This window comes from Capsella rubella, unplaced genomic scaffold (assembly GCF_000375325.1).
Source record: "Capsella rubella cultivar Monte Gargano unplaced genomic scaffold, Caprub1_0 scaffold_6, whole genome shotgun sequence".
Classification (NCBI taxonomy): domain Eukaryota; kingdom Viridiplantae; phylum Streptophyta; class Magnoliopsida; order Brassicales; family Brassicaceae; genus Capsella; species Capsella rubella.
The window spans coordinates 8,742,413-8,767,305 of NW_006238918.1; the positions used below are offsets into that span (position 1 = coordinate 8,742,413).

The window sequence follows — 24,893 nt, forward strand, 5'->3', positions numbered from 1 at the left end:
AATACATAGATGTAAATTTGGAGACATAAGTTTTATTGATAAAATATTATATATCAAACTACGTAAATTTTAGATAGTTCACGGGTAGTTTTCTAAAATCACAATTATAATGGTAAAGCGAGTTGTGAATAATTTTTTACGATATGAATTATGTTACGGGTTGGTCCTTCAAAAAATATATCGTAGTATGTAATTTTTACGTCTATTCCTACTTCTACTACAAAAATGGTCAAATTGAATAATTTATCGATAAATATTATTTCGTGCTATAAAATTTTCATCCTTTTTTTAATTGTAGCAAAACTCAATATATTATTATTTACTCGATTTTTCATTTTATTATTTTATTTAAACTTATTTTTTTTGGTAATCTATTTAAACTTATTATACAAATATATGATTCATTCTCTTCATTGTAATCGACTGCACTGTAATAAAATTAAACTTCAATATATTTTAATCCGTTAATTTTTTTTTTTTTTTTAGTAAAAGATTAAATGAATTATTTTAATAATCCGTTAAAATTTATATATAAGTAATTATTTCTCCCGCGCTGTATCGCGGGTCAAAACCTAGTAGAGTTACATTTTATATAACAAAAATTTGATAAAATCGAACCGAGTCTAAACCGGAACAGTTTTGATTAAACCATTTTTTTATTTCTTTTATGTATTTATATATATTGATGTTGGTGTTAAATCAGACCTTCCCACTTTAATTAAGCCGGCGGCTGTCAGCCTTAAGTCTGATAAATCTAGGATTGGTCCCCACGTTTCCTTCTTTTTTTTTATATTTCTCCTTTTTCCAATTTTTATTTATTTTGTCGTATCTATGGGATAATTAATAAAAATTAAATAAGCTAATTTATTCGGATGTTGCATCAATCCAAATGTACGGTTGGGATTCTCTTATCCCAAACGCATGCTACTGCCTTTGTTTGTGTTTCTGTAGGGGACCATTTGTGGTCCATTCATCCTCCTCTTGACGCGTGTCCTCTTCCTTTATTTTTTCTTTCTGGCGTCGCCCCAGTTTGCGACGTGATTTATGGTCCCCTCCCTCTTTTTTTTTTCTTCATCACCGGCTATTTCCGGTTAATTAGTTTAAACCAACCGGTTCTCAAATACTACTAATTTGGGATTAGCTTTCCACTAATTTACATGGTTGTAAATGGATAATCTTTTTATACTAATAAAATTAGATTTCATTTAATATATTTTGATTAATAAGAAGAGATAAGAAAACTTTGAACTAGATTGGTTCTTTTGTCGCCTTCAATCAGTGTTTTCTACTTTTTGTTGATGTTCTTCTTCTTCTTCTTCATCATTTTCACAATTCTTTTTATTTTTATTTTTCATTCTTCTGTAGTGTTGTTATATTTTTATTAATGTTAGATTTTTTCATTTATAATTTATAAATTTCAGTGGATGGATTAGTTGGAAATAAAAACTTTGCATTACGCATTAAAAAAAAAGTTACATTTGTCATATTTTTACCAACAAAGCTGTTTTTTTTTTTTTTTGACATCACCAACAAAGCTGTTTTTATTATTGACAAAAGAAATTATTATTTTTAGTCACCAATTAATCTTTGTGTGGTTTAGTGACGAAAAAATAAAGAAAGATGTAACATCTATACTCACGCTCCTTATAGTGACGTGGAAAACACGCTCCAACCTTTACGGGGGTGTTTGCTTGCTACGTATTGCGTCGTCGCTTTTGTTTTTTTTTTTGGTATTATTATTATTTATGTTATATTATCCATTTGTATACAAATAACTCAATAAAAACCTAAGTATGATGATGACTCACTTATAGAATATTTAGTCGATGATGGAGGACATTTTCAATATTTAAACCATTTCTGACTAAATTAAGAACAAATTTATAGGACTTAAAAAATTATTAAAAAATGAGATAATATTTTTGTTTTTGTCGGAAGAAAATGAGATACATGGATAATATAAAATGAAACTATGATGCTTAGTTTAGAAAGATTAGTATTCATCATATAAAATATTCCATCTTGCCAAGAAAAAATACGAGAAAGTTTCGTATTCATCATATATATATATATATATATATATTAAATGATGATATTTTGGATGTGTAAATAAGCTTCATATTCTTTTTCAATTTGTATATGACACTTAAATTGTAAACATTGGTAAGCCTATCATCATAGATTTCAAGATGACTAAATGGAAGTATGCATTAATCCCACTACGAAGTTTGTCTCCAAACTATTTATTTCACAATTGATCAATTAACTTTACCACAATTATCTAGTGTACTGTAATATATACGAACAAGATCATGTATGTGGCCTAAATATGGCTGAGTTAGTATGCATGTGAATCAAAAAAAACTTTTCTACATTTAATTTGATCGTGCATGTATCCATTGTTTCACACGTGTAGTTTTTGACACCCTCGGCTTTTTGGTTAAGTAAAATAATATGTGCCTCGATATTTCATAAATATTTTGAAATGTTTTATGTAATGATTGAAATATTAGTAAACACATTTGATGAAGTTGTTTCTTCAAATTATATCATCAAAGCATAATTTTGATTGTTTGATAACATAAATAAATCAATCCAAAGAAAACTTGTCTATCTGACTTTTGATCGGATGTCAATACGAACAATATTTGGCATGCAATCAATATATGGTTTTATCAGCTGATGGTTTGTATGAACAATTTTTACCTCTGTCGTATTTGTATTGACTTATTCAATTTTGTCAAAAAATTTATATGTAAAATACTCTATTGCTAGATAGAATATTAAAAAGATGGTATTTCAATTGTCTTATGGTTCTCTATGGTGAAATTTTTTCAATTTGTATATGATACCTTGTGATGAAATGATGTAATTTTATATAATTTTTGTTATTTAAAAGAAAAAAAGAACTCTAATTACTCGTAAATTATAAAAAGATTACGATTTTAATAAGGTAGGCGTGAACAGAACTAATGGACAAAGAAAATAAGTGTGTGCCTAAGCTAATTTGTTTCCTAATGACAAAATAAAATAATAATGTGGTCCTGTTAACAATATGAGCGTGAAACATACGCGCTTCTTCAGCTTAGATTCGTTGCGTCTATAAACACAACACGTAGCAACTCTTTTCATAAAAAAACACATTTATTATCCTCAACAATAAAAAATAAAATAAAAAACACAGTTGAACAAGGCAACGACCTCTATTAACCGTCTGATTCTCAATAAATCCAGTCGCCACTATAAATCAACGACTCAGATTAGTTCATGACGACCTACTTTATTTAAATTATTTCTTTTTTTGTCGTGACCAAATCTTTTATATTGTACATTAGTCTCACTTATTTTTATATTCATATTTCTTAGGTCGATGTGTACCACAGTGATTGGAACAAAAACCCAAAAAAAAAACAATTATGTCAACCACAACTAATTAAACTTATATTTTTTTTTCTTTTGCCAAATAGTGTACTGATTATTAAAATACTTTCTGCTTTGAATATTTCCACAAATATTGTAAGGTTAATTTATGATGTCGGGTTTTTATTTTTCCCATAATATCACTATAGAAGAAATATCTTTTATAAATCAGATTTTTTTTTTCTTTTTGGTTTAATCAGATGAATTGATAATACGAGGTGACATCATTATATATCAATTAACACTGCCACACATTTTTTCTTAATTTAAAGTTCAAAATTCTTTTATTTCCTCTATATTTTTGTTTTTGGCAAAAAATTTAACAAGTCTTTGAAAATAGTTTTATTTCGAAAAATATTTAACAAAATGACGAATTAATTTATATAATTAAATTTGTCTGATAAAAAATACAATATATTTTAAAATTCCCCATATATTTTAGGTATTTTGATAATTAACAAAAAAAAAAAGAAAGATATAAATATAGGAATAAATGGTCATCATCATCTCTCGATCTCTCAGCTCTGTGTACAAGTCTGAACACATACACACACACATACATCACCACAAAACCATTATTCTAATTTTTTTAATTTTGTGATAATCGAAACATATGAAACAATCGTCATAGAAGAAGAGATTCACCTTCTTCAACTTTTTCTTTCTTTATCTTTCCCTCTCAGAAAACAGCGAACACACACACACAAAAAAGAAAAAACCAAAAAAAAAAACCAAAACGATGGCGTTTCATCACAACCATCTCTCACAAGACCTCTCCTTCAATCATTTCACCGACCAACACCAACCTCCTCCTCCGCAACCGCCTCCTCCTCCTCCGTCTCAACATTTCCAAGAAGCTCCTCCTCCTAATTGGCTCAACTCAGCTCTTCTTCGCTCCTCTGACAACAACAACAATTTCTTAAACCTCCACACAACCACCGCGAACACAACCACCGCGACCAGCTCCGATTCTCCTTCCTCCGCCGCCGTTGCTGCTAACCAGTGGCTATCTCGCTCCTCCTCTTTCCTCCAACGAAACAACGCGACGGGTTCCGCCGTTGTTGGAGACGGAATCGATGACGTCACTGGAGGTGCGGAGACGTTGATTGGTGGAGATATGAAAACCGGAGGCGGAGGAGATGGTAAAAACGACGGAGGAGCTGCGGCGGTTGACGGAGTTGTGAGCTGGCAGAATGCGAGACACAAGGCGGAGATCCTCTCTCATCCTCTCTACGAACAGCTTTTGTCGGCGCACGTTGCTTGTCTGAGAATCGCCACTCCCGTTGATCAGCTTCCGAGGATCGACGCTCAGCTTGCGCAGTCGCAACACGTCGTCGCTAAATACTCGGCTTTAGGCGCCGCCGCTCAAGGACTCGTCGCCGACGACAAAGAGCTTGACCAGTTCATGGTATATACATATACACAGATATAAGATTTTAATTTATCTATTTTTTTGTCTTTCTTATAATTTAAGATCAACGATTTAATTATTTTATTTTAGTAACACACACACCCACTTAATTACGAATTAGGTTTCTTGATTTTGAAATCTCAAAATCAAGATTTGTGTTTTTTTTTGGGATAAACAATGGCGTCAAGATTAAAAAAATTTTAAATTTTTACATTATCTAGACTTAAGTAGGACAAAAAAAAAAAAAGAGCTTATGATATAATAATGGTGATGAAATATTAAAATTTTGTTTTTTGTCAATGTTTATATATTATTGTGTGTGTTGATGTTTTGGGTGGTGTAAATATTACAGACGCATTATGTGTTGCTTCTGTGTTCGTTCAAAGAGCAATTGCAACAACATGTGCGTGTTCATGCTATGGAAGCTGTGATGGCTTGTTGGGAGATTGAGCAGTCTCTTCAAAGCTTAACAGGTGAGAGAAGAATCAATGCTCCTTATGTTTAGCGTTTGTTTTTTTTTTAAACTCTTTTGAGCTGTTTCAAATTACATTTGTTGTCTTGTTTTTTTGGTGAGATAGGAGTGTCTCCTGGTGAAGGGATGGGAGCAACAATGTCGGATGATGAAGATGAACAAGTAGAGAGTGATGCTAATATGTTTGATGGGAGCTTAGATGTGTTGGGATTTGGTCCTCTGATTCCTACCGAGAGCGAGAGATCCTTGATGGAACGAGTTAGACAAGAACTCAAACATGAACTCAAACAGGTAATAAGCTAATAACTTGTTCTTTGATCTTGTACTTAACTCAAAACTTATCATTTCTGAAGCTTATAAGGTACTGAATCAAGTAGTAGTAGTATATGAATTGAACTATTTGACGCAACAAATATAATCTAACAATGTTGCAATGTTGAACTTTTGTTTTGGTGAAAAGGGTTACAAGGAAAAGATAGTAGACATAAGAGAGGAGATACTAAGGAAGAGAAGAGCTGGTAAATTACCAGGAGACACTACCTCTGTTCTCAAAGCATGGTGGCAATCTCATTCTAAATGGCCTTACCCTACTGTGAGTTCTCTCTCTCTCTCTCTCTCTATCTCTCTTTCACTCATTCCAAAATCTCTTTCAATTTTTACTTCCAATTCGTTCAGTGACCATATTCAAATATTTGATTGTTTGCAGGAGGAAGATAAGGCGAGGTTGGTGCAGGAGACAGGGTTACAGCTAAAGCAGATAAACAATTGGTTCATCAATCAGAGAAAGAGGAACTGGCACAGCAATCCATCTTCTTCTACTGTCTTAAAGAACAAACGCAAAAGGTATATATATATACTTTCTATTGTCTTATAGACAGACATAAATCGAAGACTGGACTCAAAAAAGTCTGAAACTAGTTTTGTTTGGGATGAAAGCAATGCAGGTGACAATAGCGGACGAGATCGTTTTGCGTAGAAAAGAACAGATAAGTGAATTTGGGAGGTGGAAGATTGGGATTTGATCAGTGCAGGGTTTATTAGGGGTTAAGGTTGAGAAATTTTATCAAGGAGTTTGATTGGGTTATACAGAGAGGGGAAGGGACAGTATTAGAAAGTAACTTTTTGTGCAATTACTTAGTACAACGTAGTTTGGTTATGTGTGATTGCCCATATATTTTATTAAGTAGTACACAAACCAAAACAAAAACAAAACAAAAAAAGATTTAAAAAAACAAAAACAAAAAATGGAGATTCAGGCTTTTGTTTTTGTTTGCTTGTCTGCATGAGTTTTACATCAGATCATTCATCATCATCATCATCATCATTATATCTTGTGAATACGATAACGAGAGGAGAGTATTGTGATGCAATTGCACAGTGTTTATAACCTTATATATATATATATATATATGTTTTCTTCAATACTTGGCTTTGGTAAGTAAAAGACATATACGTAGTAAGATGAAGACAATATCGAACAGATCCCATATTGATTGTGACGATGTAGATTGTCTTGGGTACTTTTGTGATTTAATATTTTCTGAAACGTGTTCTATTCTAGTCAGTTGTTTACATTATCCTCAAACTTTTGGTTAATTGTTTCGTTTTGTCACGTTTGTGAGTAGAGTTATAGCCACAAGTTACACGATAAGTTTCGATCACGGGGTGTTTGTGCACACATAAACAATATGGTTTGCTATCTGAATCATCGCATTGCTAATGGGATTGTTGACAGAAACCAAAAGAAGAATGCACATGTCGTCAAATCTTTTGGATCTGCCATTGGTTTAGTGACTTTATGGATTTTGTAGGAGAATCTAAAGCTAGTTGGAGTCTCATTAATCTAGATAAGAATTAAGATATAGAAAATGAGATTGAAATGAAATAGCTTTTTATAGCTTTATAGTAAAAAGTAAAGAAGATAATCTTTAGATTGTCACCAAGAACACAATGATATTTGATCTCATTAAAGAGGAGAGTTGAAGTCAGTGGCGGAGCCAGAAAAACTAATCATGGGGGTCATAATTTTTTCTCGAAAATAATTTATATTAAAATATAATGTTATTACAGAAAGTCATTTTAAAAATGAATTCTACACTTACTCATATAATTTGAAAACATTTTATCGATGTTTTGTTTGTCATAATGTCAAGTAACTGTTTTCAATAAATCAAAACTAAACAATCACTTAATAAGGTATCACAAATACGATTACGCGATACTATCTTTACAATATTCATCGTAAAAAAACATTTTCAAAGTACCAACTGGTAGAATTAAGGCTAGTTTCAAAAGTCGATAAACCAAATGATGCAAAATATATAAACCAAAAGACAAATCCAAAAATCTATTTTGTATTTTAATTAATTGAACTAACAAACAAAAGTTTCATAAATTACAAAAGATTTGGCTTACGGTTTGTTAGCTTTCAATCCGCCTACGCAAAAATAATGAAAGAAGATGAAGAGTCCAAGTTTTACAAAAGAGGATTGTGTTTTCTTAATAAACTTATAATTATGTTTAATCATCTAATCGATTAAAATTTTATTAATAGCTTAAAACCCCACAATTTGTCAAAAAAGCACAATAATCGTATGTTAAAATCTTAAAATTATATAAAATATTAGTAGCATCTTTGTGGTTTTTAATGAATATAGAATATAGGTGTCGAGAGTTATATTTTGACTTGAGAAGTGTCAATAAAATTATAAAAAGGGTGTCAATAAGCTGCTTATACATGTATAATTTAATTATTATAGTAAAAGTTAACCTGATATGACACCCCTAATATTACTCTACCTCCGCTACTGGTTGAAGTGATATTTTTCTAGGTTATCTTACATTGATGTTATAAGACAAATTTTTTTTTTGCTAAACAAATATATGACAAATTTATATGAATCTCTATTTGATAAAACCCTAGTAACTGTGCTATTTTAGGCTTTTTTTATAGATTTTATAAGAAAAATTTATATGAATCTTTACTTGCTAAAACTCTATTTTACGTGAGCTATTGGACTTCCGATGAGCATTATCTTGCGCTTTTTTATAGATTCTATAAAACAAATTTATATGAATCTATCCCCTATATTGAAACAGGAACAAAAGAGAGCCTAAACAACCGAGTATGACACAAAATTCATAGCTTACACTAAATCTTAATGGCACATCGAGATAGATTGGAGGGAAAGAGATGGTAGTAAATCGTTTTATAATCTTGTGGGAAGAACAAAAAATTGTATTCTCCTCCTACTAAAAATGGCATGTATTTACAAAGCCGAAAAAGGAAATGGCTTATTCAACAAAGACCATATCTCCTAATCGATTCTTCCAAAAATGTCCAAAAAGACAATTCTAGATCACAATAACATCTAGTGGTACTGTATGATGAAATATAGTTCAGTTTTACCTTAATGTAAAGTATATTAAAATAGATGCATAATCTTTTTACGCTCCAAGATTATGAAGAATTCAAGAAGATGTACATAAATCTTTCCCTGAATTTCGAATATACTCGGGATAAACACGTACGTGATTGGGATAAACATATGAACCAAGTGAATCAAAAAACATTTTAATCTATAGCTATTTTACCCAAATGGCCAATCATGAATCTAATTAGTGGTGATCGAACATCAAAATTAGACCTAATTTAATACGAAATTAATTATAAACCCTTTAGGTATCTTTGTATTAACATTATATTAAAAAAAAAACAATACAAAAAAAATATCAAACTTTAATAACAAGCGGAGCTACAAACCTCTCCGGCGAAGGATCTTGGCTACCACCACCATCACCGCCGTCATCAAAATTAAGACTATAATTTTTCAGATCATAAGTGAAATCAACATCTCTCCTCATCTTCTTCCTACTATGACTAAAACTCCTTATAAAGTTTTTCCACTTCGGCCCCGCAATTTTCTCAGAAATCTCTTTTAGCCCCTTAAGTTTCTCAATCCCCCAATTTACTACTCCTCTTTCTTCTTGCAAAGAGCCGCGATGACCATGGTGGAGACGCGCCTCTTCGTCGTCGTCTCCTCCTCCTCTTCGCCGTCTCCACCGGACTACACATAGTTTACGAAAATACCCACATCCACAAAACGCCGCCGTTTCTTCGTGATCATCTGAGAGTAGTAGATTCTCTCTATCAGTGGCCATTGATTGATAAAAAAACAAAAACAAAAACAAAACAGAGAGTGTTCTGTAAAGTAAGGAAGAAGGAATATTATGTATTTATAAAGGGTGACGATGATGACACGTGACGTTACGACCGTTGGGTGATTGTTGTGGGTGATGGGGTTTGTAATTGGACTGTGACGAGAAAAATGTGACAGTCGTGTGAGAGGAGCGAAGGGATTAGTATTCGCTGGCTAATAATGATGAAAGACAGCTGTGAAGGCGGGAGCGAAACGGTTGTTTTTTGTTTTTTTTTATTTTTTTTTGTTTCTTCTTTTGTCTTTAAGGATAATTATGAAAATGATTTATTGATAAGTACTAATAAATAAATAAATTAATTAATTAAGATTTCGTTATCTGAAAAAGTTAAAAGTATTATACAATTATGTATTTATGAAGATAATTAAAAGTGAATGCGATTGTTTTCAAAACAGTGTAAAGTAAAAGTGGTAAACTAAGATATTTTGTATTATATTTATATTGCTATGCTCATTTTGTTTTAACTCTTTTAGTTTTTTTTTATCAATTAACTGATTGATGATAATAACAGATTTATTTTTATTTATTTATTTGTATTTTATTTGATTCATGGAATCATGACCTTTTTTTTTTACTGTAATTCATTTCAATATAAAGAAATATAAATCTTGACCAGAAATAGTTCTAAAAATGATGAACTACTAAAATAATTTTTAAAATTTATAACCCAATTCCAATCTTCTTGTTTAGGTATATTCTTTTTTTATTGACTATTTACAATTAAAATTCTCTTTAAAATATTTTAATCTCGTTTGGTAATATTTTTTCTTTAGATTTTCATCAGTATTGACCATTATTAAAAAACAAAAAAAAACACAGTATTTTTATTATGAAATTAATAATTCAACAACTATATACATACATGTTAGATTAGATCCATTAAAAACCCTTTCATATTGATTAATTCTAGGTTATGACTTGATTTAATCCTAGTAAACTTTTCATCTAATAAACTACATTATATTTGAGTCCATTAATTATATTGGTTTATTATAAGTTGTTTTTTCTTAGCTGTAAATTATAACTAGGGGGAAAGTAATAGTAATTTCAATGTTTAAGAATAGCTAAAAACAGTGATAATAGTAAAAGTAAGATAACAAAAAAAAAGTGTTTTGAGTAAGACAAAAAGAAATTAGCGGTATGCAGCCTGGCAAATTATGATTAGTCGTTGGGTTAAGAGTAGAGAGATTTGCTAAACCAAACCAATTCAACTCACAATATTATAAAAAAAGGCTGTCCATGTTTGATGTTGTTGTTGTTGCCTAAACTAATCTCATTATTATTATAACGATGATAACTCAAGTGATCACCCCACTGATCATTATGTTTTTTGTCCTAATCATCATAACAAAGATCGCATTATGGAAAGTTTAAATAAAATACTCGATCCAATCTAGAGTACGAACATAGGAGTCAAACAAAACTTGACTAAACTGAGAATAACGTCTTACCATGACTACACAAACTCAACGGCTAAACTTTGTTCAGTGCTAATAATAATATTTTCAGTCTTTTAAGCCTTTTAGATGGGCCTAATAAAGTAATCTATCTACACAATTTGGGCTTTAATATCTTTCAATTATATGGAGATTTCATGACAATAACAAAATAATCAATTATACTAAATAATAATTCCTATTTTACTATGCATAGTGTGTTCTTTGCCAATGTATCATTGTTTAGAAAATATTGGCAAAATTATTATTTTTTAAATTAATTTATCTAGAAGAGAAAACTAAGGAAAAATCTACATCATTAATTAAAAAACGCGTAAAAAAATAAAAACAGATCATAACAAATCAAACTATAATAAATTGCTTGACCAGAAAATCCGAAACATATGATTTTAAATTTTAAAACTTACCAAAAACAAAAAAAAAAAAAAAATGAGAGAACACAAAACCAACAAAATTATTAATTACAAAACTTTATATTTACCTTAAAATAAAGTCTCTAGCCGCCAATAGGAATATTAGCTGGCCTTATTCAATGTTGGTTTATTATTTGTTATATATACTAAAATAACGTAGTTTCTTGGAAATGCGATGATTCACTTTTTTCTAGGAGACCAAGTCTACACAAAGTCTTCTATAAAATCATTTGGGGCTAAAAGTCCCAAATAATCAAAATCATTTGATCGTAAAAGATGTTCAAAGTTGCAAGAGCCTCACAGTATTTGGCTATCACCGGTGCTGGTATCGAAGACATAAAGCTTTCCAAGAAGTCATGGGTGTTTCCATGGCAATCTTGCACCGTCTTCGACGTTTCTCCGGTGAACTATACTTTCAAAGTTCAGGCCATGAGTGCGGAGAAGCTCCCTTTTGTTCTCCCGGCTGTTTTTACGATTGGCCCTCGTGTCGATGACGATGAAGCGCTTATTCTATACGCTAGGTTGATTTCTCCTCATGACAAAGAGTCTAATCATGTTCATGAGCTTGTTGAAGGTGTTATTGAAGGAGAGACTCGTGTTCTTGCTGCTTCTATGACTATGGAAGAGATCTTTAAAGGTAAACCACAAATTCAAGTATATGTTGAAGTTAGATTTTCGTGTAGCTTAGAAATAGTCTTTGACTAAAATGTAAGATTGATTGGTTTTTAAGTTCGTTGAAATGGTCATATTTGGAGTTCTCTTTATTCATGAAATGCACATTAAACACTTTTATATTGTTATCTAGGGACATTTTGTGGAAGTTTTGGTTAAAAGAGTTTTTTATTTAATGGATTTGAAGGTACAAAAGAGTTTAAGAAGGAGGTGTTTGATAAGGTTCAACTAGAGTTGAACCAGTTTGGTCTTGTAATCTACAATGCTAATGTTAAGCAGCTCGTTGATGTTCCCGGACATGAGTACTTCTCTTACTTGGGTCAGAAAACACAAATGGAAGCGGCAAATCAGGCGAAGATCGATGTGTCTGAGGCCAAGATGAAGGGAGAGATCGGTGCTAAGGAACGGACTGGTCTTACGCTTCAAAACGCGGCTAAAATAGACGCGGAATCAAAGATCATATCGATGCAGAGGCAAGGAGAAGGGACAAAAGAAGAGATTAAAGTCAAGACTGAGGTTAAAGTATTTGAAAATCAAAAGGAAGCTGATGTGGCTAAGGCCAATGCTGAGCTAGCAATGAAAAAAGCTGCTTGGACTAAGGATGCTCAGGTGGCTGAGGTTGAAGCAACTAAAGCAGTGGCTTTGAGAGAAGCTGAGCTTCAGACTCAGGTTGAGAAAATGAACGCATTGACGCGAACAGAGAAGCTCAAAGCCGAGTTCCTTAGTAAAGCAAGTGTTGAGTATGAAACCAAGGTTCAAGAAGCAAACTGGGAACTATACAATAAGCAGAAACAAGCAGAGGCGGTTCTATACGAGAAGCAAAAGCAAGCTGAAGCACAGAAAGCTGAAGCAGACGCAGCCTTCTATACAAAACAGAGAGAAGCAGAGGGACTTGTTGCTTTAGCAAGTGCTCAAGGGACTTATATCAGAACCCTCTTAGACGCTGTTCAGAATGACTACTCTAGCCTAAGGGACTTCTTGATGATTAACAATGGCATTTACCAGGAGATCGCTAAGATTAACGCACTCGCGGTTAGAGACTTGCAGCCCAAGATTAGCGTTTGGAACCACGGTGGAGAACAAGGTGGTGGTAGTGGGAATGCTATGAAGGATATAGCTGGACTTTACAAGATGTTGCCTCCGGTTCTTGATACGGTTTACGAGCAGACCGGGATGCAGCCACCGGCTTGGATAGGTACTCTACGTGGTGCAGAGTCTAAGCAAGTGACGCCACCTCAACAGCTAACAGGTTGAGGTTTTGGATAGTGTCATAATATTATCGTTTACTTGTGATTCAAGTTACATCCCGTTGGAAAACTTGGCTTATTCTTTTAGTGTTTATTTTGGGAAGTGGATGTGTGTATGTGTGTGCGAGCTTTGAAAATGAGATAAAATAATAAACAAATTAAAGAGAGTATTGGACATTCATCAAATCTTGAGTGGGTGTTTTAGAGATGTTTAGTGTCTCTAGGTAAACATTCTCTCACATTTTAAGACACATTGCTTTTTTATGTTTTGTTTTGTTTTAGTTCTTCTAAAAATGTAAAAACACCCGACAAAATTGTTGAATGGGAGATGCTCTTAAGGAATTTGTGAAAAGTCTCACTTGGTATTCTAATATCATTTGTCAAAGTCCAAATTTTTGGAGAGAATTTGGCAAACTCAATTTCATATTATACAAATGCCTTTAATGAAATGAAATTACATAAACTTGGTCATCGTCAACATTTAATATAATATGTATGTATACGTAAACATTCGTGGTTACGATGGATTTGGTGTGTTGACCCCAAAAAACAAAGAGGATGTATCTGGTGTGTGATTAACTATGATTTTAAAAATTTTGGTCTTATATATATGGTGTACTTATTTATAATTTAAAAAAAAAAATTATTTAGCCTAAAATTGCAGTTGTTTAAGTAAGATAAACGGATTGCACCGTGTTATATTTACCATTCATATATTATAGTTTGTAACTGCGTATTAAAAAAAAAAAAAAACTTTACCATCAAACCAATAGGGAACTGTTTTTATATTAAAAAAAATATATTTTGATACATAGCAGTTTTGTTGTTTGCTTCAAAACTAGAATGGTCTATTTCGTTTCGTTTACAACATCCATTCAAAATATTTCCTTTGATATATTTGTGTAGGCACATATAACTCCAAAATAATATTAAAAATATACATTAAATTTTAACAAAATTGAAAAAACTTGCAATTACAAGCTACAAAAAAAAACTTTTATAAAAAGTCAAGAATGAAACATTCTACACAATTTAATTCTTTATTTATTTTTTGAGTGTATGTATATATTTTACACTCGTTTGTGAAATTTCATGAACATTTCTCTGACAAAGATCTTCTAACATGTAGACGACTATCTATATAAGCACTCACGAATATGTATCAAACTCATTCACAAACTTAAATCATCGATCAAACATGTTCAAGGTTGCAAGAGCGTCACAGTATTTGGCAATCACCGGTGGTGGTATTGAAGACATCAAGCTCTCCAAGAAATCATGGGTGTTTCCATGGCAAAAGTGCACCGTCTTCGACGTTTCTCCGGTGAACTACACTTTCAAAGTCCAGGCCATGAGCGCAGAGAAGCTCCCTTTCGTTCTTCCTGCGGTCTTCACCATCGGCCCTCGTGTTGATGACACTGAAGCCCTTATTTTGTACGCTAGGTTGATTTCTCCTCATGACAAACAGTCTAATCATGTCAATGAGCTTGTCGAAGGTGTTATTGAGGGAGAGACTCGTGTTCTTGCTGCTTCCATGACCATGGAAGAGATCTTCAAAGGTAACTCACAAGTTTTGTTTTGTTTTGGTCAAAACATAGATTAAACACTTTGCGTAAAAACAGAGTTTTTGCTTTTATGGTTTTGAAGGTACAAAGGAGTTTAAGAAGGAGGTGTTTGATAAGGTTCAACTAGAGTTAGACCAGTTTGGTCTTGTAATATACAATGCCAATGTGAAACAGCTCGTTGATGTGCCTGGACATGAGTACTTCTCTTACTTGGGTCAGAAGACACAGATGGAAGCAGCAAATCAGGCCAGGATAGATGTGTCTGAGGCCAAGATGAAGGGAGAGATCGGTGCTAAGGAACGATCAGGGCTTACGCTTCAGAACGCCGCAAAAATTGATGCGGAGTCAAAAATTATATCGATACAGAGGCAAGGCGAAGGGACTAAGGCAGAGATCAAAGTAAAGACTGAGGTTAAAGTGTTTGAGAATCAAAAGGAAGCTGATGTGGCTAAGGCCAATGCTGAGCTTGCTATGAAGAAAGCTTCTTGGACCAAGGATGCTCAGGTGGCTGAGGTTGAAGCAACCAAAGCAGTGGCCTTGAGAGAAGCTGAGCTTCAGACTCAGGTCGAGAAAATGAATGCTTTGACTCGCACAGAGAAGCTCAAGGCTGAGTTCCTTAGTAAAGCCAGTGTTGAGTATGAAACCAAGGTTCAAGAAGCAAACTGGGAACTATACAACAAGCAGAAACAAGCTGAGGCAGTTTTATACGAGAAGCAAAAGCAAGCTGAGGCGCAGAAAGCGGAAGCAGACGCAGCGTTCTACTCAAAGCAGAGAGAAGCAGAGGGACTTGTTGCTTTAGCCAGTGCTCAAGGGACTTATCTCAGAACTCTCTTAGACGCTGTTCAGAATGACTATTCTTGCCTTAGGGACTTCTTGATGATTAATAATGGCACTTATCAAGAGATCGCTAAGACTAATGCCATGGCTGTTAGAGACTTGCAGCCCAAGATTAGCGTTTGGAACCATGGTGGAGAACAAGGGATCGGTGGTGCAGGTGGGAGTGGGAATGCTATGAAGGATATAGCTGGACTTTACAAGATGTTGCCTCCGGTTCTTGATACGGTTTATGATCAGACCGGGATGCAGCCACCGGCTTGGATGGGTACTCTAAACAAGTAACGCAGCCTCAACAGCTAAGAGGTTGGTCATGGTTTACTTTGGTGGTTTACTTGTGATTGAAGACACAGCCCAAGAACATGTATATTCGTATTCGTGTATATTTAAATAAAAAATGTGAGACATCAAAGTCTAGTAGAGTTCAAACTGGATTGGAGAAGTAAAATGCCAGAGAAGGGCTTCTTTGAAAAGCTATATATTTTACAAACCTAGCCATAATAAACAAGAACAAACTAGAGAGCAGAAGACAAACAAATCGACAACGTATTTTGAAGAGAAATGGACAACTCACTGATACATATAGATTAGATATCTATATCAATAAAAACTGCTTCTCGCTCTCTCACCTCTCTATGATCCCCAGTTTGGAATATTGGCCGTGGCTTCATTTATCATCTTTACTAGTGTTACCTGCCAATACATTAATGAAAAAAGCTGAGTTCTGTTTGTAATCATATGTAGGGATGGTATGCTACAGTGTAATCCTATGCCAGATTGGCCAAGCCTGATCCTCGAAATCAGGCCTGACGAGGGATCGGCTCGTGTCAGCTTCCAAGCCTCTTAGGATGGAACAGGTTCGGCAAAACACAGCAACAACTCTAGTCCTAGGAAATTTGCTTTCAGAAAATGAAAGCAGGACAAACATACCACACTTTGTGAAACACCAGGTGGAGGCATGGTAAGGTTCCTTGGTGGTGGTGAGCGATCATACGATCTTTTGTCAAATCTCCATTCTCCAATTTTCCCATAGGTTAGTTTACCCTGAAATCAGCACAATTATTCTTTTTACATCCTCCCTTGTCAATTTCAAATCTAACTTATAATGGTCACTAATTTCCCGCAGCTAAATCTAAGTAAGTTCAGATCTTGGCAGTTGGCAATCATATGCTAACTTCAATAATCAAGTTTGTATTTATCATTTTCGTCCTATTGTTCATAGATCATAATCAGAACTTGAAATCTTACCTTCATATCATAGTCACATCCATAGGTGTAGTGTATGATGTACTTGTCACCAACCTCTGTATCCCATGGAGGCTGATACATATCACAAATACAACCAAACCAAAGTTTCTGATCACTTTAGTTAATGCATCGAAAGACTCTTATCCATGTAACAAGCAAAAATATAAGATCCAGGCCATAACTATTACACTCTCCCTAACTATCCATGTAATAATGCAAGCAAATTCAAAAAAGTTCATGCAAGGTTTTTTCACCGTCACACCGACACACTCTAGATTTACAATTTCTTGGAAAACTGCAACTAATAATTCAGCTCATGCAAATAGGCATGGTGATACACTTTTCCCACCATTTTATAACCGCAACACGCATATAAACAATATACAAAGTTAAAAGAAAGCCAAAATGTGTGTATAGGGTTACCTGAATCATGAAGTCTTTGTGTAGAGTATTGCTAACACCATGCAATGCAGATGAAACAGCATAAGCATACCTATACTTCCAGAAAAGATAAACAGAAAAGTTCCCGTCAATTCTACCCAATCGACAATCTAAACAACACATTTGATATTAAAAAGTAACTCCTATTAAAAGATATTTTACATTTCAAGAACCCATCCAAACGCCTTGTCTGCTTCAGGATCCTTCTTCATAGCCAAAGAAACATTCATCCAAGTTGGAGCAATCTTCTTTAAAGCATCCTAGAAAGCCACAAAATCTAAACCTTTAGAGAGAGACTCCCTTTTAAAATCTGATCCCAAACTATGCAACAATAACAAACCTTTCCAACAATAACAGGAGAGTTTCCTATCGGGTCAATATTAGTAACCGGTCCTCTCTCTTCTGGATAATACTTCCTCAACACCTTCTCATACTTTTTCGGTTCGATGTAAAAGAAAGGAAACGCAGCTGCTAGCCCATCTTTAGCTAAATTTGGTATAGGTTTAACAATGATATGATCAGGCTCAGACATGAGAATATAACTGCATACACAATCAAAAACAACATATCAGCACAAGAATCAAACCCCTCTAAGTTAATAACCAAAACAAGTTCTAAAAGTCAAAAGCATCTCAACTCTTCTTTAATATCTGCTTGTTGAAGCCATTGTACAAATGCCCCTGGCCTGTTCAATACTATATAACCCTGCAAAGTTCAAAACTTTATCGAAACCACACTCAATTATATTTCCAAATCAAACAAAATCTCAAAACTTAAGGTTACCTGATCCACACCATCAGGTAAAGGCTGAGCAACAAAAGTAGGAACCTCATCCATATACTGATCCGGTCTACCGGAATGCAAGATCCGGGTAAACCCACCCATTTCAGAACCGGGTCCGGCCGAAGCCCTAACCTTTTTGAACCAGTAGTACATAACTCTACATTGCCAAGTGTTGTAGACAGAATCAGACGCCGTCACGGCCGTGTGGAAAAGCCTCGGCCTTTTACCGTCGCTGCGGATTCTGGATCCGCCGCCACGAGGCAATTCGATGAATGAGTCAACGGAGTCATCGGAAGATGAAGATCGGCCGGGGAAGCCTTGTTTGAGAGGAGCATTGGCGGAGATGATGATGTTGTAAGTGATTAGAGCAACGGAGAGAGTTATGAGAAGTGGGTAGAACAGAGTTCCACCACAACCCATTGAAGATTGAGATTGGGATTGGGATTGGGATTGAGTTCGTTTGTTCAAAGTCGTCGTCTTTCGTCTTCTTCTGTATTAGTTTCTCTAGTCGCCAGTTGGTGGAATGGTGAAGAAGATACCAAAGATGGCTCATATATTTATAACTTCTAATTGCCTCGTTCAACAGTCTTCTTCTTAATGTTATTATTATTCAAAGCATATCATTTAATTGATTACTACATTTGAAAGTTTTGCTCTTTGTAGTTTTGGTTTTATACAAGGCAACTATTTTTGTTAACACAAGGTTCAAAGTTTGTCTATAAGATCCTAAATATGTAGTCAACTTGTTGTTGTGCACCACCTAGATTTGGTAATAGTAACACCAATACAAAGTACGAACCACTGATCTAGGTGGTGCTCAACGAGGAGCAATTGTGAAGAAGATAGAATGATGGGATGTACACTTGATTGCCTTTTTGCTACATTGGCTGCTTGGCATGTCTTCGTTTTTGATTCCAAACAGAATATTTTATACAAAAGTCAAAAGTTTGGTTTCACCTAAGAAGTTGACCACAGCTATCGTATTCATTGTGAGTAAAGAGTTCCATATGTTCAAGTTGTCATCTTCAGACCCTAAAAGTCTATTATTGGGTTAACAAACTACACTTTGAATCTTGCATGCCTTAATAGCCCCCTCCTCTATAATTTGTTACTAATCTAATATATGCACTTATGTTTATAGCTGAATACAAAATCTGAAATTGTACGGATTGGGGAATATAACATAATAAAAAAGGAAAAAAGAAATGGAGATGTTTTGGTTAACACCACCAATACCATTATAGTGAACATCAAAAGCTCAGAGAATCAATTACCACTTAAGTAACAAAAATAAACTATCATTCTTCAAGAAGTGTTCTTTCCACCCTTTGCTTTTTGCTCCCAGCAGTCTCTCTCACTCTCTCTGCATAAAACATAATCACATCTTAAAGTAAAACACAAACCAAATGAATCTCTTTAGTGAGTACTACTTTGATTGGTTTTTCATATTTACCCTCTGACGTTTCGACTCTGGAGGTGACGGTGCTCCAGGTCTCCGACTTGAATTTCCTCGCTCTGCACCTCCCTCCTCCTGCACCCCAAATTTATCAGAAACCAACACTCGTGTACACATTTGTGTATTCTCACCAGGTTACCATTTTTCAGATTTTATTAACCTTACGCACCAGTATTTGATTAGGATTACCAGTTTTACTACTACTCAGTACTCATCTGTATTATTCTATACACAACCCAAAGCTCTAAGATAATAGTCTATATCACTATACAAACCCTCCAACATGAATTCCCCACAAGTCAATGAGATGTTGCATATGGCTTCTAAAGGAAATAGCTACGTATACAGTGGAAAAAATAGTGGAGATAATGAAGATTACCTCTCTTGAAGAGGCTTGTCTAGTGTTATTGCTGCCTCTGCCTGTAACAGCTTCACCAGAGCTTGAGGAGGCTACATTTTGAGAAATAAAGGGCATGATCTGCTGAAGAACACTTGATATGAAATTCCCTTCATCCGTCGTAGTTACTGGCTCAACTTGTGCATTTGCAACAGCTTCCCTTGGTTCTGTGGCCTCTGTGGAAGATGGATTTGCTGCAACCTGAGACTCCGAGCTACTGGCTTGGTGTTCTCGACGAGCTGAGGGCCTCAAAAACTGATTGATTCTGTTTCTCAATTCAAACAAACGACGACCACCAGGGGGAGAACTGCTATCACCTACATGTCTCAGAAAAGCAAAGATTTATGACATAGCCTACCTTTAGATAACACATCATCTACCTAGTCTAAGAAGATCGAAGCTAAATAAGCAAAGGGAAACATCAGATCAAACATAACATAAGACAACCCAGTAAAGATGAGAGGCAACCAACGTAAAGTATCATCTTATCAACAATATAATAGATAATTCAGTGAAATAGTGTTGTAGGAAAGTGAAAATCATGTTAAAACTAACCTTCTCTTCCTGGAGTACCGGTGCTCTGTTGTGACCTAGAAGATTCTGTAACAGGCTGATGTACTCCATCCAATCCAGTAAAACTACGTTCACCTAATGATACCTGCTGATATCGAGTAACAACAGGTATAACTAAGGCCACAGGATTTCGAGGAGATTCAGATGGACCTCTCGTTGAGGGGGCAGAATCAGTAGTGCTGCTGGGTGCAGAAGGGACTGACTGCCCAGGGGTTTGTTGTGTAGTACTTTCTTCTCTCTGGTTGGTCCCACTGGCGGGCACCCAAGATCCTGATTTAACATATCACCAAGACAAATCCAGATATAAGATTAAAAACAGGAAATGACACACTATACTTAGAAATGAAGTCTATGAATAGCACCTGTACGTATTCTTATCTCAATATTTCTTGGGGCAGAGGCAAGTGATTGTCCAGCAAAAGGGTTAGAATGTGCGGTTCCTGCTTGTAAGCCTCCAATACTCGTCCCCTGCCGAGTGGACTACAAAAATTTAAGGTAGACACAAAGGTAAGGGTGAGCAGGACAAGTAGACACGCTGGTAAGGATGAGAGAAACAGAGAGACAGACCGCCAAGGGATTTCTCCTTGTGGGGGATATGAACACTGCAGGCCCAGCATTAACAACAGCATCATCCTGATATTTAACATAACAAGTGTCATATAGATCTGTGGGTGTATCATATTATGAGTTAAAATTATATGTGAATGTGACAAAAGTTGTAGTATTTAGATCCCGAAATGTAGCAAAAGATAACTCACAGGTGTTTGTCCCAAACGAAGCATCATGGTGGCACGACCAAGCTCCAGGAGTGAAATGCCTAAATTCTCCAAGAGGGATCCTGATTGAAGCATGTTTGACTGGCACAACCTTCGGGTTGACGGATCGGTCACATTCACATGATCCACAAGCTGCCTCGAAAGATTCTGCAGAAGGGAGATACAAAACAGTTATGCTAATTACCATGGATTTGAATAACTAATGCCAGCAAGTCAGTCTGTTAACTTTAATATTTATGACAATGCAACACTCACGCAGAAGAAACGGTTGTGCCCAGGGCACTAAAAATCAAAAGTAATAAGTTTCTAAGGCTTGGAGGTTTCTGTTAAAAGTTTATCTAAGTCCCATAAATGTATGTAATAATTTCCGCATTGCTTAAGACTATAAGCAAAGATAAAAAAACATAAGTGGCTTTATCAAAAAAAAAAACGTGAGATAAAAGTAAAAGAACATACAGATAAGCAATCTGCTACTTCACCGATCAACAATTGCCTTGTTGATTGCAGCACTTCTGCCAAATGAGATGGTCTTGGAATCCGACTCTCTCCGGTGGTAGAAGCAGAATCTTGCACATTGCCCATTGAATTTTCAGAATCTTGCAAGTTATTAGCATTGCTACCTGCAAAATGCACAGTACAACTATTAGACTCTAAAAACTTTTTTTGACACAGAACCAATCATTAAAAAATTAGTCTTAACCATTAGCAGCAAATTCTTGTCTCAGATGATTTAGATATTCCGATAAGGTTGTCAACGAATCTGGAATCACCTGCAGTGGAAAACGTATAGCGTTTTCATGACCAAAAAACATGATGTGCCTTACAAAAATTAAGTAACACGAGTAAATCATGGAAAACAAGAAAGAGTACTGCTGGTTGTGAAGATGTCAAGGGAGTAGACGTCTGGTTCACTGTATTTGGTGTCGCAGATCGCCCTCCGGAAGAATCTCTTGCAGAGGTAGGACCAGAACTCCGAGATAGCCTCTCATGAAGAGGACCCTGAAAAGAAAGAGAACTCTCTTACATTCAAAATCGATTTACAGAAAAAGCGGCAAATTATAGGCAATTACCATAGCTTCAATCCCTTCGATACCACCTTCTGGATTAGAGATCCCAAGTGAACCCAGAACAGCTGAAACTATCTGCCAGACATGAGACATAACTCATTAAAAGGATCACATCCAGTCTGACATACAAAAATAGAAATAGAACAAACAGATAAAAGAGGGCATACCTGACCAAGATCTGAATAGACTCCATCTGCTTGCTCAGCAATATTGAAGGATCCTACCACAACTCGTGATCTTTGACTTCCCTGGCTGTCACCAGCACTCAAAGCAGGATCAGCCGCTAAAAAAAACAGGTTCTCCACTTAGCATGTTGAAATAGAATCTCACAAACAGCATTCTCAAATACTAAACTATCATGAAAGAAATTCAGAGATTTTTAAGAGCAGTTATGGGGACCACAAAATTGTAATGGAACTTGAAACTACCTGCATTACTAGTTGAACTCTCTGATATTGGTGGAACAGGTTGTCTGACAACTAAATGCAGAGTGTGGCCATCTTCAACATCTAAGATAGACCGATTAAAGAATTTTACCAGTAAAAGGAAAAGGAATTACTCTATCATACGACACTGGAACTGTAAACCAAGGTTTCGACAAACTAAATTAGGAAACTATGGTACACAACTGAAAGGAAATCACTAAGAAAGAACCAAGGCACCACGCTGGAAAGTACAAAAGGATACGATAGGCTGATAGGAGTTGATCATCCTTCATAACTTTTCCACGACATATCAAGCGCTGTTGTTCCGTAACGACACCAGTAACGGTAGCAACTTGCTCTTTCAATGCAGGAACAGGGACCTGGAATAAAACAAGAAAACATAATGAAAATATAAGAAAAAGCTACATAGGAAACAGATAAACAAGTGAGCACTGAAATAAGATATTAGCTCCACAATCGTAGTCAAAGCAACGATATAAGTAATAAGAAACTTCATTATGCAGCACATGCATGCGACCTAAGACAGACCAAACAGGTAGTATTCTCACCTAATGAAAATGAATTATATAAACAAACAATTACAAATTCATGATTTAGATAATGAAACATTACAGAAATGTCTATGAAAACGAGTACTTACACATTTATCAACATGTAAGGTGTAAGTCTGAGAATCCAATGTCTTTATCTTTATCTCAACCATAGCACCAGCACATTGAGATGCCTCAACCATAATTTCATCTTTTCCATTGTCTCCCATCTTTTTCAAATGCCTTTTTAACACCTGGAAACAAGAAACAAAAACGTATCAGCTTACATTTAGCAATCTCAGCTGCATGCAAACTTTGATCAAAATTGGCGTTACAAAAATGACTCATCAAACACACTGAGAAAAAACTCAACACCCGACAAATTGACAACTCGAATCTGTTTTCACAAAATCTTCAACAATCCTAAAACAAGCTTTCATAAACAGCACTAAACAATCTTAAATCATACAACTTGCAGGAGAAACAATGAAAATTCGTCAAGCTGGACACTTTCTAAAACCAAATTCAAGAGAAAAATCGTATCTTTAATCACACAAACGCATAAAAACAAAGAATAAAACTTGTGATCATCAAAGCAAACATACACACACACAAAAAAAAAAAGCAATCTTTTTATCTAATCACTAGTTAACAACGAAATTGAATCAATCACCAGTACAGAGCTCTAAACGTTTCGGCGACCCAGAAACCAAAAAAAATCAGAAGAAATCGATCTAAAACCCTAGAAAACGTACAAAAAAGGAATGATAAAATTAAGCAACCTAGAAGACAAAAATGATCGGAGGAGGAAGAGAATCGAAATCAGCTGAGGAAGAAGGGAAAGGATTCTTTAACCCTAAAAGAGAGTCCTTTCGCGGCTCCGAGAGACGATTCCGCGGCCAAGGAAGAAGAGTGATGAGAGCCTAAAGAAGAAGAAGAGAAATAATAAAAATTCGATTTTTATTTTTATTTTCTCAATTTTGGCTTTTAATATCTCACTCACGTGAATAATTGTTTGCTGATTCTTTTTTTTTTTTTTTTTGGTTGTGAATTTTCTGAGGCAAATAAAGTAATTTTGTTGTATTATTCATAGAATGGAAAAAAGAAATTTTGGTTTTTTTGTACAAGTATAGTAATAATATCTTTGACTTTGGCATTTTAGTAAAGTGGATATTAATTTTTGGTATATTTTTATTTTGATATAAATCAAGTTTTATGCTATTAAAAAGGTAAAAAGAATGATTCTTGAAAGAATTGTTGTGAATGATGATGGATTTTTTTTTTAAGAAGCATGAGTTGTAAATGTAAACATTTATATGAAAATGGTTTGAACAATAAAAAACAAGTGTTCTGAATAAAGGTTTAAAGTAAAATATCCTTTGAGTTTTAGCACATTAGTAAAGAGGCTAATTAATTTATTCAGATTTGGTATATTTTTTAATTTTCATAGAATCAGGTTTTATATTA

General features: G+C 34.6%; 6 protein-coding genes across 8 annotated transcripts; 3 read left to right on the forward strand and 3 right to left on the reverse strand.

The window, feature by feature from the left end:
- The first annotated feature begins 4,131 nt into the window (after window positions 1-4,131).
- Window positions 4,132-6,486, forward strand: LOC17882472 (homeobox protein knotted-1-like 3). Of its 2 annotated transcripts, none has more exons than XM_006287743.2 (6): window positions 4,132-4,828; window positions 5,184-5,304; window positions 5,410-5,594; window positions 5,764-5,895; window positions 6,010-6,146; window positions 6,240-6,486. In XM_006287743.2, exons 1-6 carry the CDS (start codon window positions 4,160-4,162, stop codon window positions 6,277-6,279), a joined length of 1,284 nt encoding a protein of 427 aa, XP_006287805.1. In that variant the 5' UTR covers window positions 4,132-4,159; the 3' UTR covers window positions 6,280-6,486. The 2 variants fall into 2 exon arrangements, with proteins under 2 accessions (XP_006287805.1, XP_023636911.1); XM_023781143.1 differs by having other exon boundaries at window positions 6,248-6,486.
- A 2,447-nt stretch (window positions 6,487-8,933) lies between these two features.
- Window positions 8,934-9,517, reverse strand: LOC17882016. The gene has a single exon (XM_006286758.2). The coding sequence runs from the start codon at window positions 9,462-9,464 to the stop codon at window positions 9,036-9,038; it is 429 nt and encodes a 142-aa protein (XP_006286820.1). The 5' UTR covers window positions 9,465-9,517; the 3' UTR covers window positions 8,934-9,035.
- A 2,072-nt stretch (window positions 9,518-11,589) lies between these two features.
- LOC17883507 (flotillin-like protein 1) lies at window positions 11,590-13,578 on the forward strand. The gene is made up of 2 exons (XM_006287598.2): window positions 11,590-12,028; window positions 12,251-13,578. The coding sequence occupies exons 1-2, from the start codon at window positions 11,668-11,670 to the stop codon at window positions 13,315-13,317; spliced, it is 1,428 nt and encodes a 475-aa protein (XP_006287660.1). The 5' UTR covers window positions 11,590-11,667; the 3' UTR covers window positions 13,318-13,578.
- Window positions 13,579-14,502: 924 nt separating this feature from the next.
- LOC17883631 (flotillin-like protein 2) lies at window positions 14,503-16,157 on the forward strand. The gene is made up of 2 exons (XM_006289448.2): window positions 14,503-14,869; window positions 14,958-16,157. Exons 1-2 carry the CDS (start codon window positions 14,509-14,511, stop codon window positions 15,992-15,994), a joined length of 1,398 nt encoding a protein of 465 aa, XP_006289510.1. The 5' UTR covers window positions 14,503-14,508; the 3' UTR covers window positions 15,995-16,157.
- On the reverse strand, window positions 16,144-18,718 carry LOC17882682 (hydroxyproline O-arabinosyltransferase 1). Its single transcript, XM_006288981.2, has 8 exons — window positions 18,182-18,718; window positions 18,036-18,103; window positions 17,739-17,940; window positions 17,561-17,658; window positions 17,381-17,450; window positions 16,958-17,029; window positions 16,640-16,753; window positions 16,144-16,402 (listed from the first exon to the last, which is right to left on the reverse strand). Exons 1-8 carry the CDS (start codon window positions 18,599-18,601, stop codon window positions 16,343-16,345), a joined length of 1,104 nt encoding a protein of 367 aa, XP_006289043.1. The 5' UTR covers window positions 18,602-18,718; the 3' UTR covers window positions 16,144-16,342.
- A 541-nt stretch (window positions 18,719-19,259) lies between these two features.
- Window positions 19,260-24,388, reverse strand: LOC17884506 (large proline-rich protein bag6-B). 2 transcript variants are annotated; one of them, XM_023780663.1, is made up of 16 exons: window positions 24,282-24,388; window positions 23,537-23,680; window positions 23,138-23,255; window positions 22,879-22,959; window positions 22,618-22,733; window positions 22,454-22,525; window positions 22,254-22,382; window positions 22,084-22,153; window positions 21,840-22,003; window positions 21,366-21,530; window positions 21,175-21,240; window positions 20,970-21,087; window positions 20,590-20,877; window positions 20,017-20,351; window positions 19,635-19,712; window positions 19,260-19,544 (listed from the first exon to the last, which is right to left on the reverse strand). In XM_023780663.1, the coding sequence occupies exons 2-16, from the start codon at window positions 23,654-23,656 to the stop codon at window positions 19,536-19,538; spliced, it is 1,929 nt and encodes a 642-aa protein (XP_023636431.1). In that variant the 5' UTR covers window positions 23,657-23,680; window positions 24,282-24,388; the 3' UTR covers window positions 19,260-19,535. The 2 variants fall into 2 exon arrangements, with proteins under 2 accessions (XP_023636431.1, XP_023636430.1); XM_023780662.1 differs by having other exon boundaries at window positions 24,209-24,376.
- Window positions 24,389-24,893: the final 505 nt, after the last annotated feature.